General features: G+C 34.9%; 1 protein-coding gene across 5 annotated transcripts in view; it reads right to left on the bottom strand.

The window, feature by feature from the left end:
• The window catches only part of LOC109457209 (uncharacterized), a 64511-nt gene that overhangs the window by 33349 nt on the left and 16123 nt on the right, over positions 1–15039 (bottom strand). For 4 of the 5 annotated variants that reach the window (XM_088800671.1, XM_088800670.1, XM_074315780.2 and 1 more), the window contains one exon: positions 4944–10785. In XM_088800671.1, coding sequence (XP_088656797.1) covers positions 9428–10785 — 1358 coding nt within the window. In that variant the 3' untranslated portion in view covers positions 4944–9427. Of the gene's footprint in view, positions 1–4943; positions 10786–15039 lie in introns of those variants that run through there. The other variant, XM_088800672.1, reaches the window with a different exon arrangement.

Raw genomic sequence — 15039 nt, forward strand, 5'->3', positions numbered from 1 at the left:
AGAAAATTTCTTGGAGGTGATAAAAGACAAAATTTCAAGTACAAATTATAAAACCTAAAATTTATAGTGCTCTTTCTATTTGTCAGGCTTAGTTTAAGAATCTTACATGTATTAATTATTCCTCATAACAACCCCATTCCATGGGTGTTACTTTGATCCTCATGTGACAGACACACAGAGGCACAGAGAGGTGAAGTAACTTGTCCATCATCACAGAGCATTTAATGGAGGAGGCAGAATGCAAACCTGCCGTTTGCTAATAAAACTTTTTATTTTGAAATAATATCAAACTTATAGAAAAGTCACAGGAATTTCCAAAGAATTCCTGTATACCCTTCATAAAGGTTCTGAAATTGGTAACACTTACTGCCTTTGCTTTATGAGGCTAATTTTTCTCTGAATAATTGGAATTTCATTCCAAAAACTCAGTTGCACATATAAGGCTCCTTTACTTCTAAATGCTCCAGGATATACATCCTAAAATCAGACATTCTCTTCCATAATAACAGTACAGTGATCAAAATTAGAAACTTTACACTGATGCTTTTATTTCATCTACAAACCTTATTCACATTTTGCAATTGTTCCAATAAAGCCTTTAGAGAAAAAAATTTTTCTGGTCCAGGATCAGATTACATTACATTTAAATTGTCATGTCTCTTTAGTCTCCTTTAATCTGAAATAATTCCTCAAGCTTTGTCATTCTTGACCTTGACATTTTTGAAAGCCAATTATTTTGTAGAACATTGCTCAATTTGCATTTTTCTGCGTTTCATTTAGGATTAGATTTTTGTTATGTCTTTTGACAGGAATATCACAGGAGTTGCTCTGTCAGGAGGTACAGGTTGTCATTTTGTCTCATACTGGCTATGATAACTTTGATTACTTGGTTAAGGTGGTGTCTGCCCAATTTCTTCACTGTAATGATTCTTTTTTTCCCTTTGTGAGAGACACTAAGATGATCAACATCTATTTCTCATCAAAATTTCACCCACTAGTTTAATATTTGTTGATGATTCTTACCAGAATCAATTGTTATTTGTGATGGTTATTGATGGGGGTTTTCGAATTCACCATTCTTTCTACATGAATAAGTTGGCACATTACTTAATGTTGGTATATGCTATTTTTCCAAGGAGCCCTATTTCCTTGGATATGGTGCTGGATAGTCTCATTGCTATTGGGATGTCATTGCTTCTATGTCCTCACTAGGAAGTATATATATATATAAAACTATATATCACAAATATATGTGTATATGTACATTCATCTATATGTATTTCTATATCTATATATATTTTTTAAATCGTGACTTTATAGTGATACCAATTGCAATCCAGGGTTCATTCTAGCCTCCTCCTTTCCCTATTGCAATGATAGGGAATTGGCTCCCACAAGTACTTACTTACTCCCACAAGTACTTACTTTTTTTTTTTTTTTATTCTAGAAAACATGAAGAAACAGTTTCAGAATTGCTAATCTATATCACTGTGTAAGTCAATCTTACTTATTGGAGTTATTTGTTTTTTTGTCTTAGCCTGAGGGAATATGATCAAATTGTCTTCAAAGATTATTTGGGTTCTTTTTTGTCCTTTAGTGTGGGAGAAATATGTTTTTGTTTATATTGCAATTTAGGGTCTCTCCCTTCTTTGCTATTGATTTTTTAAATATGCAAAATATTAACATGATCCCCAAAGTAAAAAATATACAAAAAGGTATATTCAGAGAGGTGTCACTTCACCCATCCCTTGTACTAAAATCCCCTGTATATTTGGGTGTATTTATGGACTTTCTGTTCTATTTCACTCCACGAGTGCCACATCATTTTGATTATAGGGACTTTTTAGCATGTTTAAATATCTGGTAGAACTAGTATCCCTTTGTGGCATTTCTTTTTGAGTGTTAGCCTGGCTATTCTTGTGTAAAACCTGTACTGCTACCATTATGGACACTGTACATACTTCAGATGAGATGACTGAACTGTCCCCTCTAGTAATTTTCTTCCCATTATCTTTTGTCTTCATGGCCCTTATCAATATCTGAAGTTTTCTTATGTACTCACTGGTTGTTTGCTCCTCAGATTTTCCTGGAGATTGGGGATCTTTAATATTCACTAGCATATTGTTGGTTAAAGCACTCAATGGCACACTGTAGGTGGGCATTATGCAGAAGCATTTTGTACACACTTTTTTCATTAGCTATTCTGGTGGGTATATAGTCATTTCACATTGTGGTTTTAATTTTTCCATTTTCTTGATTATTAATGAATTTGTACACTTTTTGATATCTTTATCGGCCATTTGGATCGCCTTTTTTTTAAAAAGTGGTTATTTCAATTCCTCCCCCCCCATTTCCTATTCGGTTGTCTGTCATTTATTGATCTGTAGGGGTTCTTCATATATTCTGGATGAGTCCTTCGTCAAATATATATATTGTAGATATATTCTCCTACAACGGTGACTTTGATGAAAATATATTCTTAAATTTAATATAGTAAAATTCACCATTTTTCCCAATATGGTTTTGTGTGTGTGTTCTGGTTAAGAAATCTTTGCTACTCCAAGCCTAGAGAGATATTCTATGTTTTCTTCTAAAGCCTGTATCTTTTATAATTAGATCACTAATGTATCTAGAATTGATTTGTATGTAGGTGTGATGTAAGAGCCAAGATTAATTTATTGATATGAATATGCAACTGACCCAATGCTACTTAACAAAAAGATCATTTCCCTACCATACTGCAGTGAAGCCATTGTCATGAATCAAATGACCACATATATGTAGGACTATTTCAGGGCTCTTTATTTTGTTTCATTGGTCTATTTGTTCATTCTTGCATCAATACCGTACTGCCTTAATGACCAAAGTACAACTTACCACATTAACAAATTCAAGAAGAAAAACATTATATCAATGTGCCAAAATGGCATCTGACAATATTCAGCAGGCATTTCTTTAAAAAAAGCTAATTAGAGACGGAAGAAAACAACACAAAGTCTGTTTACCTCAAACCTAGAGCAAACATTACACTAAGTGATTTCCATTAAATTGGGGGAAACAATTAGATGCCTGCTAACACCACTAATCCTAAATCTTGTTCTGGAAATTCTTTCTCTTACAGTAGGAATAGTTAATAATCACTGTAAATATTCAGAAAAGAACAAAATTATATCTGTTTGCAGTTGACATACTAATTACCTAGAAACTAAAACTCTAGTAAAAAATAAACTAAATTTAAAAGATTTTTATTGGGTAATAATGAGAGCTATGACTGCACCATATTTAAAATTTTAATATGATAGTATCAGTGTAAATACAGATATAAGCCAGAATGTGGGACAAGGTAAATTCATAATTTATAATACTAAAGGATTACTATCTACAATGTTATTTTTAAGAATCCCACAATTCTTATATGAATGGTCTTTAAAAAATGAATACGGGGGCAGCTGGCAGGCTCAGTGGGTTAGAGTCTGGGCTCTTTTAACAAGGTTGCTGGTTCAATTCCCGCATGGGATGGTGGGCTGTGCCCCCTGCAACTAAAGATTGAAAACGGCAACTGGACTTGGAGCTGAGCTGTGCCCTCCACAACTAAATTGAAAGTCAACAACTTGGAGATGATGGGCCCTGGAGAAACACACTGTTCCCTAATAGTCCCCAATTAAAAAAATTTTTTTAATTAAAATAAAATGAATACGAGCAAAAGACATGAACTGGCAAATTACAGTGTTTAGCAATAAACAGATGTGAAAAGATGCTCAGCTCACTATTAACCAGGAACATATTAAAGCACATACAAGAGGTGGAAACAATATTTCACTGGCTGAAGGGGTTGTAAATTGGCAAAATGATGTTTTCCACTTTTCCAGGAATACCTAGAGAGGTTAAAAGTGAATATAACCGGGGCCGACTCGGTGGCTTAGGCGGTTAGAGCTCCATGCTCCTAACTCCGAGGACTGCTGGTTAGATTCTCACATGGGCTAGTGGGCTCTCAACCATAAGGTTGCCAGTTCAACTCCTCAAGTCCCGCAAGGGATGGTGGGCTGCGTCCCTGCAAGTAAAACTGAAAGGACAACAACTTGAAGCTGAACCACACCCTCCACAACTAAGATTGAAAGGACAACTTGACTTGGAAAAAAGTCCTGAAAGTACACACTGTTCCCCAATAAAGTCCTGTTCCCCTTCCCCAATAAAGTCTTTACAAAGAAAAAAAGTGAATATAACCTGTGACTGAACAATCCCATTTTCTGATAAATACCTCAGAGAAACTCTTGCTTATGTATAGCAAGAAATAGAGATATTCAGTAAGATATTTTTCAGGAAGAAATAAAAATTACCAATAAAGGCCTACATACTTATGGTGTATTTAAATAATAGGGCTACGGGTTTTCTATTATAGTCTATTGAAAAGCCGTTAAAATTTTTTTTAGGGGTGGCCAGTTAGCTCAGCTGGTTAGAGCATGGTGCAAGGTTGTCGGTCGGATCCCTGCACGGGCCACTGTGAGTTGTGCCCTCCTTAAAAAAAAAATTTAAAGCAATTAGATAGCATGATGAGTTGCTTTCCTTGCCACACACCTGCCATAATGCTGACATTTCTATCCTTGAAGCCACCCTTTTTGGTTACAGCAACATCTACCAAAGTGAAATCACATCTGTAATAGGTATTGAGAATGGGAGTTCTATAGTGAGGTCTGAGATATACTGGGTTAGATAAAATGAAACATTTTTAAATAGTATCAAAATAGTCAAGACACTTAATGTGAATTTTTCCCCTTCAAGAAATATAGCATCAGAGCTCCTTTGCTTGTTTGACCACAAAACCATTTTCGAGTACCATTAAGTACTACTGTTTTGTGCAACATATTTTCAGAAATTTTGAGTTAATGTACTGTCTCCAGAAGACCTCTATTAACATCAAAATGTAACCATGGAGGAGAAACACATTGACCTATTAGCAAAAATTAATTTTATTATAGCAATTATAATACTTTTTGGCATTACATTTTTGTGGAAACATTGTGTATACAGTTTACAAATTAAAGAAACAATTTGAAATAATGAGTGGCAAATAATATTCCCACTAGATGGTGAATGATTATTCTAGATGATTAATGATTATTCATTGACATCTGCCCAATCTGCCGTTCTTAGCAAAATGGACTTGTAGGTACAAGTCTTAATGTACGACTAAAGAAACATTACAGAGGTTTGGTTCAAAATGAGGTGGCAATACTCACTTTTATTTTGTGAGAGGTTTTTAAGTGTTGAATGACTGTTTTTCATATCTATTGTTTATTCCTTTTGTAAAGCTGATGAAAATAAGATAAACAAGAATAAGAAGAGAAACAATTTAAAAGATGTTGGGGGAGAACTAACTCTGGGTGGTGAACTCACAATGTGATTTATAGATGATGTATTACAGAATTGTACACCTGAAATCTATGTAACTTTATTAACAATTGTCACCCCAATAAACTTTAATTGAAAAAAAAAAGATGTTGGGGCTGGATCATGTCACTTTTTCCAACATTGTTACACTGCTCAAGTTAGAAAACCTAAAATCTGGACACCTAATTAAATCACAACAGGTCATTCCCCTGGATATTCCTGGTAGGTCACTTTATGTTTTATAATCTTTTTAATAGACTACCGAGTTCAATTTACTGAACTTTATTTTGAATGTTCGTGTGTATCTTATAAGTGATACTGGCCCAGATTTTGCTTTTCAGGGGTTATCCTCATCTGTTATTGGGATACTGTCTTATGAAATAATCAGCAAAATTTTGTTGTAAGTTATCTATTCTTTAAAACTTCTTATTACCTGAAAAACTACTGATTCTAGTTTTTCAAAAACAAGATCATAACAGTAAAAATTTTTGCTTTGGGGCGGCCTAATGGCTCAGTCGATTACAGTGCGAGCTCTCAACAACAAGATTGCTGGTTCAATTCCCACATGGGATGGTGGGCTGCACACCCTGCAACTGAAGAATGAAAACAGCAACTGGACTTGTAGCTGAGCTGCGCCCTCCACAGTTGTTGATTGAAGGACAACAACTTCAAGCTGATGGGCCCTGGAGAAACACACTGTTCCCCAATATTCCCCAATAAAAAAATTTTAAAAACCCTTACAAAAAATTTGTTTTGCTTTGTTTATAGGTCTGTTCAGGTTTTTTATAGTATCTTGAGTCAACTTTGATCATTTAGGTTTCTCTAAATAATTCATTCTCTATATTTTTATACATATTGAAATACATGTATATAGTAATACATACATGGGTATAACTTTAACATTTTTAAATCTCCTGTACGTAGCTATTTTACTTTCCCATACATAAAGCTATAACTGAGTCATTTTCCTAAGTATTAACTGCCAATTCTATATTAATGGTTTTTTTCAAAGAGAATATCTACTATTTCATTAACTATCCCAATAATTTCTACTTTTACTGTATAGATTACTTCCTGCTACTTACCTTGGTTTTTATTTTTTTATTTTTTTAAATTTCTGGCTTAAGTTAATGTTTATTTTTTTCAGCACCTTTATCAACTGCCTGTTATGTGATGGCACTGTAGTTATCAGGACTGAATGGTAAACAAGACAAACACTAGTTGTTCAATCCAGGTTTTCTAAATGCATTAAGGTTATTAATTTTCTACCAAGGAGAGCTTTGGTCATTTCCCACAATTTTTTATTTGAAGGCATCACATCATTTATCACTAAGAGTCTAAAATTTCAGATTTGATTTTCTACTTAAAAAACTTTATTGTGAAAAGTTTCAAATATATGCAAAGGCAGAATAGCACAATGAACCCTACGTACCCATTATCCAGCTTCAACACTTAGCCACATTTTGCCAAACCTGTTTCATTTATCCCTCCCAGCATTTGTTTTTCTGGACTGGTATAAAGCATATCATAGACATTACATAATTTCACCCTTGAATACTTCAGTATGAATCTCTAATGCATAAGTACCTATACACACAAACCCACGTCATGCCTAGGAAAATGAATAATTGCTTAATATAATTGAATACCCACTGTAGGTTTACATTTTTACAATCTAAATTTTTTTCATTTATTTGTCCAAATCAGGATTGTATAGATATTTTCTTTTCTGTATTCTTCATGCTCTGGCATTTGGGGACTTGGAGACTACCGCTCCCAGGGCTAGCAAATTCCTAGAGACAGCAAATGACTGTACTGCAAGCATGCCTTTGATATACAAACTAACCAATATAAAACCTATATCCCCAATCATCTCCTTTATCAAATTCTCACACAGCAAGCCAATATTCCCCCTGCCCTAAATCACTCCAGGGCCAGGCACTGGACAAGTAGGGGCCACCCCTATAGCTCAGAGTCCACCGAAATTATTCAACTATACAATCCTAAACTTGCTCAGTGTACCTACTCAGCGTTGCCCATTCCTTTGTAAGAAAACTCCAGTAAAGACTCTCAACCATGCTCTGTGGTCTCGTCCCTTCTGCCTCCCAACAAAACTGGATGCTTCCCTATGTGGACCTGAGTGGCATGTGATGCTTCCTATTTCTAGGGCTCTGAGTATGAACTTCTTCCTTCATGACAATCATTTCCGTGTCTGCATATCTTACCATACCTGATTAACACAAATCATGCATACATTTTTACAAAAGCGTCCCAACACATTCCATACACTGTATTTGTTATGTCTCTTAAGTTTCTTTTGTTAGATTCTGTTTTAATTTTGTCTTGACATATATTGGTTAAGAAATTAGGTCACTAGTTCTGTGGAATTTCCCACATTCTAGATGTGGTTGTTTGTTTCTTTATGTCATTAATTTGTTCCGTTAGTCTCCAAGTTTCCTGTAAACTGGTATTTAAACTTAGAGACTAAATTATACTTCTGAACCAATATTTTAGGCAAGGATACTTCACAGGTGGTGCTGTATACATTCATTGCATCACATCAAGAATCGCCGAGTTGATATAACTTATAGATGTTAATATTGATTAGTGGGTTCTGTCATTCTACTCCATCCATTAAAAGCTTCCTATCAATTTTTTATCCAATGGTCTTCAACCTATCATTCCTTTACCTTATTAGCTAGAGTTGTATAATAATAAAGAACTTTCTTCACCAACTTTTGGGTGTCTTAAAATATGGTTCATAAAGGAAAGTGAGATAAATGCTCCATTTCCCCCATTTATTTACCAATAAATGTCCTAATATGCTTCACAGCTGACCAATGTGTTTGGTTAGAAAAATAAGAAGCTATCAAAGATTACAGTGGTCACGACCAAAGGACACAGGAGCCAATTTGAGGGAATAACCACTGGCCAAAGATAGGACAATTTGAGCAGTAAAAAAAATAATAATTAAAAAAAATAAAGGCTACAATGGATTTTTAAAACATTATTGCAGGAGTTATATAACACAGGTGATTTTAAATTTCCAAATAGTTTCTTTTTATGTGATCCTTTGTTATTTCAAATTAAATTTAGACCAAGGCCACAAAATATAGATTGTAGAGAATCTTTTTAATGAACGAATTGAAAAAAAGCATTTCTCACTTTCACTATTTTAACAATAGATTATCTGAAGTCCAACAGGAATGAGTGTTGGTGAAGGGCATTTCCATATTCACTGTGCCCAAAATCTTTGTGAATTTTCAAGAGTAATATTAATGATGACAAAACAAAATTCAGTGGCTTAAAAGAACCATTTGACTGTATCTCATGATTTTGTGCGTCAGGAATTTGGGCAAGGTCTCAGTTGGTCAATTCTGTTCTGTACAGCATCAACTCACTGTATGAGTCACTCAGTGGCATTCTGCTGGTAGCTAGTCTGGCAGATCCAAAATTATTTCACTCAAATGTCTGGTGTTGGTGGACACATCTGTAAGGCTGGGCCAAACAGGGTACCTCTCCCTCTCTGTTGTCTCAGGGCTTCTTCATGTGGTCCCTTCAGCAGAGTAGCCAGACTTTTTAACATAACAACTTAGGATCTGAACTTGAGAGAGTATCTCAAAAAATGAAGTAAAATCTACAAGTAAACCCTGGGTTCAAAAGCTTGCACAGCAGTATTTCTACTATATTCTACTGGTCAAAGTCTGACCAGATTCAAGGGGAAAGGATGTGGATTCCACCTCTTGATGGGAGGAGTATCAGTGAATTTCTGGTCATTTTTACTGTCACAGCATATTACCATTTTACAAATGAATAAATTACAACACAGAGCACTTAAGCATCTTGTTCAATATAACATAAGCAGGAAAGTGATGGGATAGATGTGTGTTTCGCACTTTTGTTATTAGTTTTTAGAATGAATGTGAAGTTTATCAGGTTTGAGTAATGGTAGAATATATTAAATTAACCTATGTATGAAGCAAAAGGGATTAATTCCTACATTCATAGCATGTTCTACAACACAGGACTGAAGACTTTCTTACATCTTTACATTATGAATTTTCAGATGATGGGTTAGGTGTGAATGTTGTCTAAAGGCCTTCTTACATTCCTTGCATTCATAAGGTTTCTCACCAGAATGAATTCTCAGATGTTGAATTAGGGATGAATTAAGTCTAAAGGCCTTCCTACATTCCTTACATTCAAAGGGCTTTTCACCAGTATGAATGCTCTGATGTAGAGTAAGTTTTTGGCGCAATCTAAAGGCCTTCCCACATTCCTTACATTTATAAGGTTTCTCACCAATATGAATACTCTGATGTTGTGTAAGTTGTGAAAGCAGCCTAAAGGCCTTCCCACATTCCTTACAGTCATAGGGTTTAACACCAATATGAATGCTCTGATGTGAAATAAGTTGTGAATAACGACTAAATGCCTTCCAACATTCTTTACATTCATAAGGTTTCTCACCAGTATGAATTCTGTGATGAAGAATAAGATGATAACCACGACTAAAGGTCTTTCCACATTCCTTACATTCATAAGGTTTCTCACCAGTGTGAATTCTCTGGTGGAGTGTTAGTTGTTGTCGCACGCGAAAGGCCTTCCCACATTCCTTACATTCGTAAGGTTTCTCACCAGTATGAAGTTTGTGATGCACTCGAAGGCCAGAGCCACATAAAAAGGCCTTCCCACATTCTTTACATTCATAGAGTTTGTCAGCAATATTAAGCTTCTGATGTCGAGTAAGGTGTGCATACTGTCTAAAGGCCTTTCCACATTCTGTGCATACATAGGGTTTCTCACCAGTATGAATCCTCTGATGGAGAGTAAGTTGTCCCCGCACTCTGAAGGCCTTCCCACATTCCTTACATTCATAGGGCTTCTCACCAGTATGAATTTTCTGATGTACTCTAAGGTCTGGGCCACATACGAAAGATTCTCCACATTCCTTACATTCATAGAGTTTTTCAACAGAATGAAGTCTCTGATGTCGAGTAAGGTGGGCAGTCTGTCTAAAAGCCATCCCACATTCCTTACATTCATAGGGTTTTTCACCAGTATGAATTCTGTGATGAAAAGTAAGTTGTTGGCGTACTCTAAAGGCCTTCCCACATTCCTTACATTCATAGGGTTTCTCAACAAAATGAATTCTCTGATATGGATTAAGGGATGTGCGTTTCTGGTAAGAGGACACTTTTTGAGATGTAATTTTCACTTGACCAAAATATCCCTCTTGTCCTTTAAATTTTCTTTTGGACTCCCAATCATTTTTTAAAATGAGGTCCTTAAGACTATGGTCGTTAATTCTTTCCATTATCTTCCACTGGGATAAGTTTATTTCATAAATGTCATTTTCTGAAGATGACTTCCTGGTCTCATGCCTTGTCTCCAAATCTGAAAGAAAACAAGAGAGCAAACATGTAGTCCCTTTTTCTAAAGTGGAAATAAAAGATAACCAAAGTAATTTCCATTGAAATTCTAAAGATAGTTATAGAATTTGGTGAAAAAATGCATAAGGGAACACCAGGAAAAATGAGAGTTGATGTGAGAAAGTGAGACTGGTGATTAAGTACAGGCATATCTCCTTTTATTATACATCACTTTATTGTGCTTTGCAGACATTAAGTTTTTTACAACTTGAAGGTTTGTGGCAACCCTATATTCAGCAAGTCTTTCGGTGCAATTTTTTCAACAGCACTTGTTTACTTTGGGTATCTGTGTCAGATTTTGGTAATTCTTGCAATATTTCAACCTTTTTCATTATTATATTTGTATGGTGATCTGTGATCAGTGATCTTTGATGTTACCCTCCACCAGCAAAAAGATTAAGACGTGTGAAAGGCTCATATGCTGGCTAGCATATTTATAGCAATAATTTTTAATGAAGGTATGTACATCATTGTTTTAAAAAAAATGCTATTGCACACTTAATAGACTGTAGTATAGTGTAAACATAACTTTTATATGCACTGGAAAACCAAAAAAATTCCTGACTTTTGTTTATTGAGATATTCGCTTTATTGCGGTGGTCTGAAACCAAACCTACAGTATCTCCAAGGTATGCCTGTAAACATTTTAAGTCAGTGGTTCTCAAATTGAGATGTGTCAGAATTACCAGGGAACTTATTACAAATACTGATGTTTAGATACCACCTAAACCTCTTGGATAGGATTCTACAGTCCTGGACAGGCCTATATTTAATATTCTCCACATGATTCTGATGGAGATGAAAGGTTAAAAAAAATCATACTTAACTTTTCAACAATTTCTCTTTATTGTTAGAATAAAATCAAACTTACTGTGGTTAAAATACCTCTGCTTCTAACACATCATCTCTATACTGTCCTCTTTACTGCTACCTGGAGAGGACTTCTTTCAAATCTTTGAACATGTCCCAACTTACTTTCCATCTCTTAGGACTTTTCAATCTGCTGTATCTCCCACAAATCTTCTGATTGGGCTCTTTGCATGGCTGTCTCTTTCTCATTCTGAAATCTTAAAGTCATTTTCTGATAGTATCTAAATCTATGTTGTTATTATATATCTGTGTTGTTATATATGTATATGTAATATATAATCTATGTTGAAATTATATATTAATTTTTCCAATTGTTATTCTGCTTATTTTCTTACCCCTAACCCTCTTCAAGGGCAGAAATAATCGCTTCTTTATTCTCCGTTAAATAATAAATTCACAGCACATAGTAAGTTTCACTCATTTAATTACCATAGTTATATACTTATTCTGAATACATTTCTCTGCTTCTAATCTCTCTTTGGTATAATTACTATATACCTTACTATAATGATTAAATATTCCCTTTATTCATCCAAGCTAGCTCAGCTAAATATATAAATAGAAAATGGTGGCTGTATATTCCTATACATCCTTCTACTGCTTATACCCTCTTCTATGCAGTATTATCTACACTGCCTTCCCTCCTTCACACAGCTATGGGTTACTTTTTCTTTGTCTCCACATACAACAAAGGTACTGAGGAGTTCTACTTACTTAATCTTTCTTTAAACCTGCTTTATCACTCATCCATTTTACAAATGCTCAAGTGATTTTGTTCCTCCATTACCTTGCTCAGGTCTTCTTTCCATTCCCTCAGAGGCAAAGCCATTCCTGTATTTCCTAGAAATGTGTACCAGTGATTTTTCAGACACAGAAAAATGTTTAGATCTTACTGAAGTTCTTATGAAGTCCTTAGCAGAAAACAAAAAAAGGATGTGATACGTAAGGAACTCACTAATTATAGCACAAAAGGTCTTAAGTGTAAAGAACTTAAGTGTAAAGAACTTGCTAACAAAGGTCATGTTGGATACAGACCAGAGGAGGCTAAGCCAGTAGGAGCAAAAGGCATAGGAAAATTTAAGTTTTAAATGTGTTGTGTAATGAGAGAGAAAAAGGATGACGTTTTCAATTATTAGAATATGGTCTGCATAAAAAAGTTGGAATCATATAGACATATTCTACTAAAACCAGAAATAAGAAAATTTTAAAAAGTAAATCCACTTGAAATTTTAGAAGTCTATATTAAATAACTCTTAGATCGAAAGGGAAATCAGTTCCAAAATAGTATTTTTGTTTTTAAAAACAATGGTAATCATAAAAAAAACCCTACATTCTATTTAGATTGAGAACTAAGAAAAAGGACTTCTAAGCTATTTTCATGAGGTGATATCAAAGACCACTCATAAAAAGAAAACTACATACCAATTTTCTGAAAATAAATGTAAAACTTCTAAATATTTAATAAAACAGCACACTGAAAGACCCAGTGTTGTTTATTTAAAGAATGTTAAAGTGGTCCAATATGGAGAAATCAATTAAGATAATTCAACATATTAATAGAACTGATAAGGGGGGAAAAATCACATGATCAACTCCAAAGATGCTGAAAAGGCAACTAAAAAAAAAACTATTCCGGATTTTGAAGAACTGCTCAATAAAACAGGAATGATTACTTCCCTAAAATAAAATACATACTGTCTTAACAAAAAAACAGCTCTGGAATTATTAGTCAATGTACTTAATATCAGAAAAAAAACAGAGGTAAAAGAATTTAAAAGAAGGAGGTAAAACTATTTGCAGATGATATAATTGCATAGCTGGAAAACTTAAGAGGTTTTAAATAATAAATCACCTGGACTTATTACGTAGTCTGCTTGAGCATTTTATTTTTAACCACTTGCTTTTGTGGATGAAAAGGGGACGCTACAATAAATCTAACCAAAAGTAACCTTCCACGTTGATCTGATCATATATTCCGAATTAGGCAGGTCGTGGTGCGTAGTCACACCCCAGGCATATAACTTCTTTAGTGAAAGGTTTTAAACAAGCCCTGTCCGTTGTTCTTGTGCATCTAGGTTAACACATGTTTGAAATACCGGAAGTAATCCTCTTTTCCAGACCTGCAAGGTGCAACCACACTCAAGGGAGCACACAACCTTGCTAACTATCCTATACCTTGCTTTCTCCCACCTTCATGTAATCTTCCTTATGTTCCCTCCTTAATTCTAAATGTATAAAAGAAATTTCAAAACTGTTATTCTCTGAAGCATTTGAGATCTTGCTTCCTGGCATTAGCATCAGTTTTAGCTCTTATAGAAATTCTCTTCAGGTTGGACATTTCTTACATTGACAATCTAGAGATACAAGAAGGTCTGGGATACAGAAGACTTGGTTCCGATGTCCCCTGTTTGCATTTCAACACTGGGGACAGTGTACAAAGATCTGAAAATAATAAAACCTGACATCCAAGAACTGTACTTCTAAGAACCAATTTTAATCACATCCTAATAAGTCCATACTGAACAATCCTCACATTCTAGTCTAATTTCACTGAGAAAAAGCAACAATAGAAGAATTATCTCTACCACATTGACCATCACCTACTGCATTCATAACGATACTGTTTTCCTTTCTAATTCTCTCGTTTCCTGGATCCTATCCTCTTCATCCACCCCTACCTCAAGGACACTGCTCCCACAATTATGTTCTCTCTCTATTGCATCAATTTATTCCAGCTATAGAATCATTCCCATGAACACACAATCATGCTCTAATATTTCATATTGTAAAATATACTGCTTGTAACCCATATCCTCAGTGTAACTATGATCTCTATTTTCCAACTTCCCTTCATACATAATTCCTCCAAAGAGTTGTCTTATACTCATTCTCATCACCTACCCATCTCTCGTTAAGTCATTCTAATCACGATTTCACCCTGATTCTACTAAAAATCACTCTTGACAAGATCACCAGCATTTTCCATCTTGCCAGAACCTGGGGTCAATTCTCAGTCCTCCTTCTCTATTCTTCCCATTTTGAAACATTTTCTTTTGTTTTTATTTTGTATCAGTGCTGCTCCTTCTCTATCTCCTTTGCTGCTCCCCCTTTCAAAGGTCTAAATGTTGGAGTGCCCCATGAATCAATCTTGTGGCCACTTCTCCTCATCTGCTTTCTTCTATCTGCATGCCTTCCTTAGGTGATCACATTCAGACCCATGGATTTAAATTCCAGTCCTAAAGTAAAGACATCCAGATGTACATCAAGACATAATCTCTTCCTGAGCTCCAGGTGTACATATTCAGCTGCCTACTTAACACCTCAAACTGGAAAAAGAGACACTTCAGAC

The sequence above is a fragment of the Rhinolophus sinicus genome, chromosome 8, assembly GCF_057876585.1.
Source record: "Rhinolophus sinicus isolate RSI-liver-muscle chromosome 8, RSI-T2T, whole genome shotgun sequence".
Lineage (NCBI taxonomy): Eukaryota > Metazoa > Chordata > Mammalia > Chiroptera > Rhinolophidae > Rhinolophus > Rhinolophus sinicus.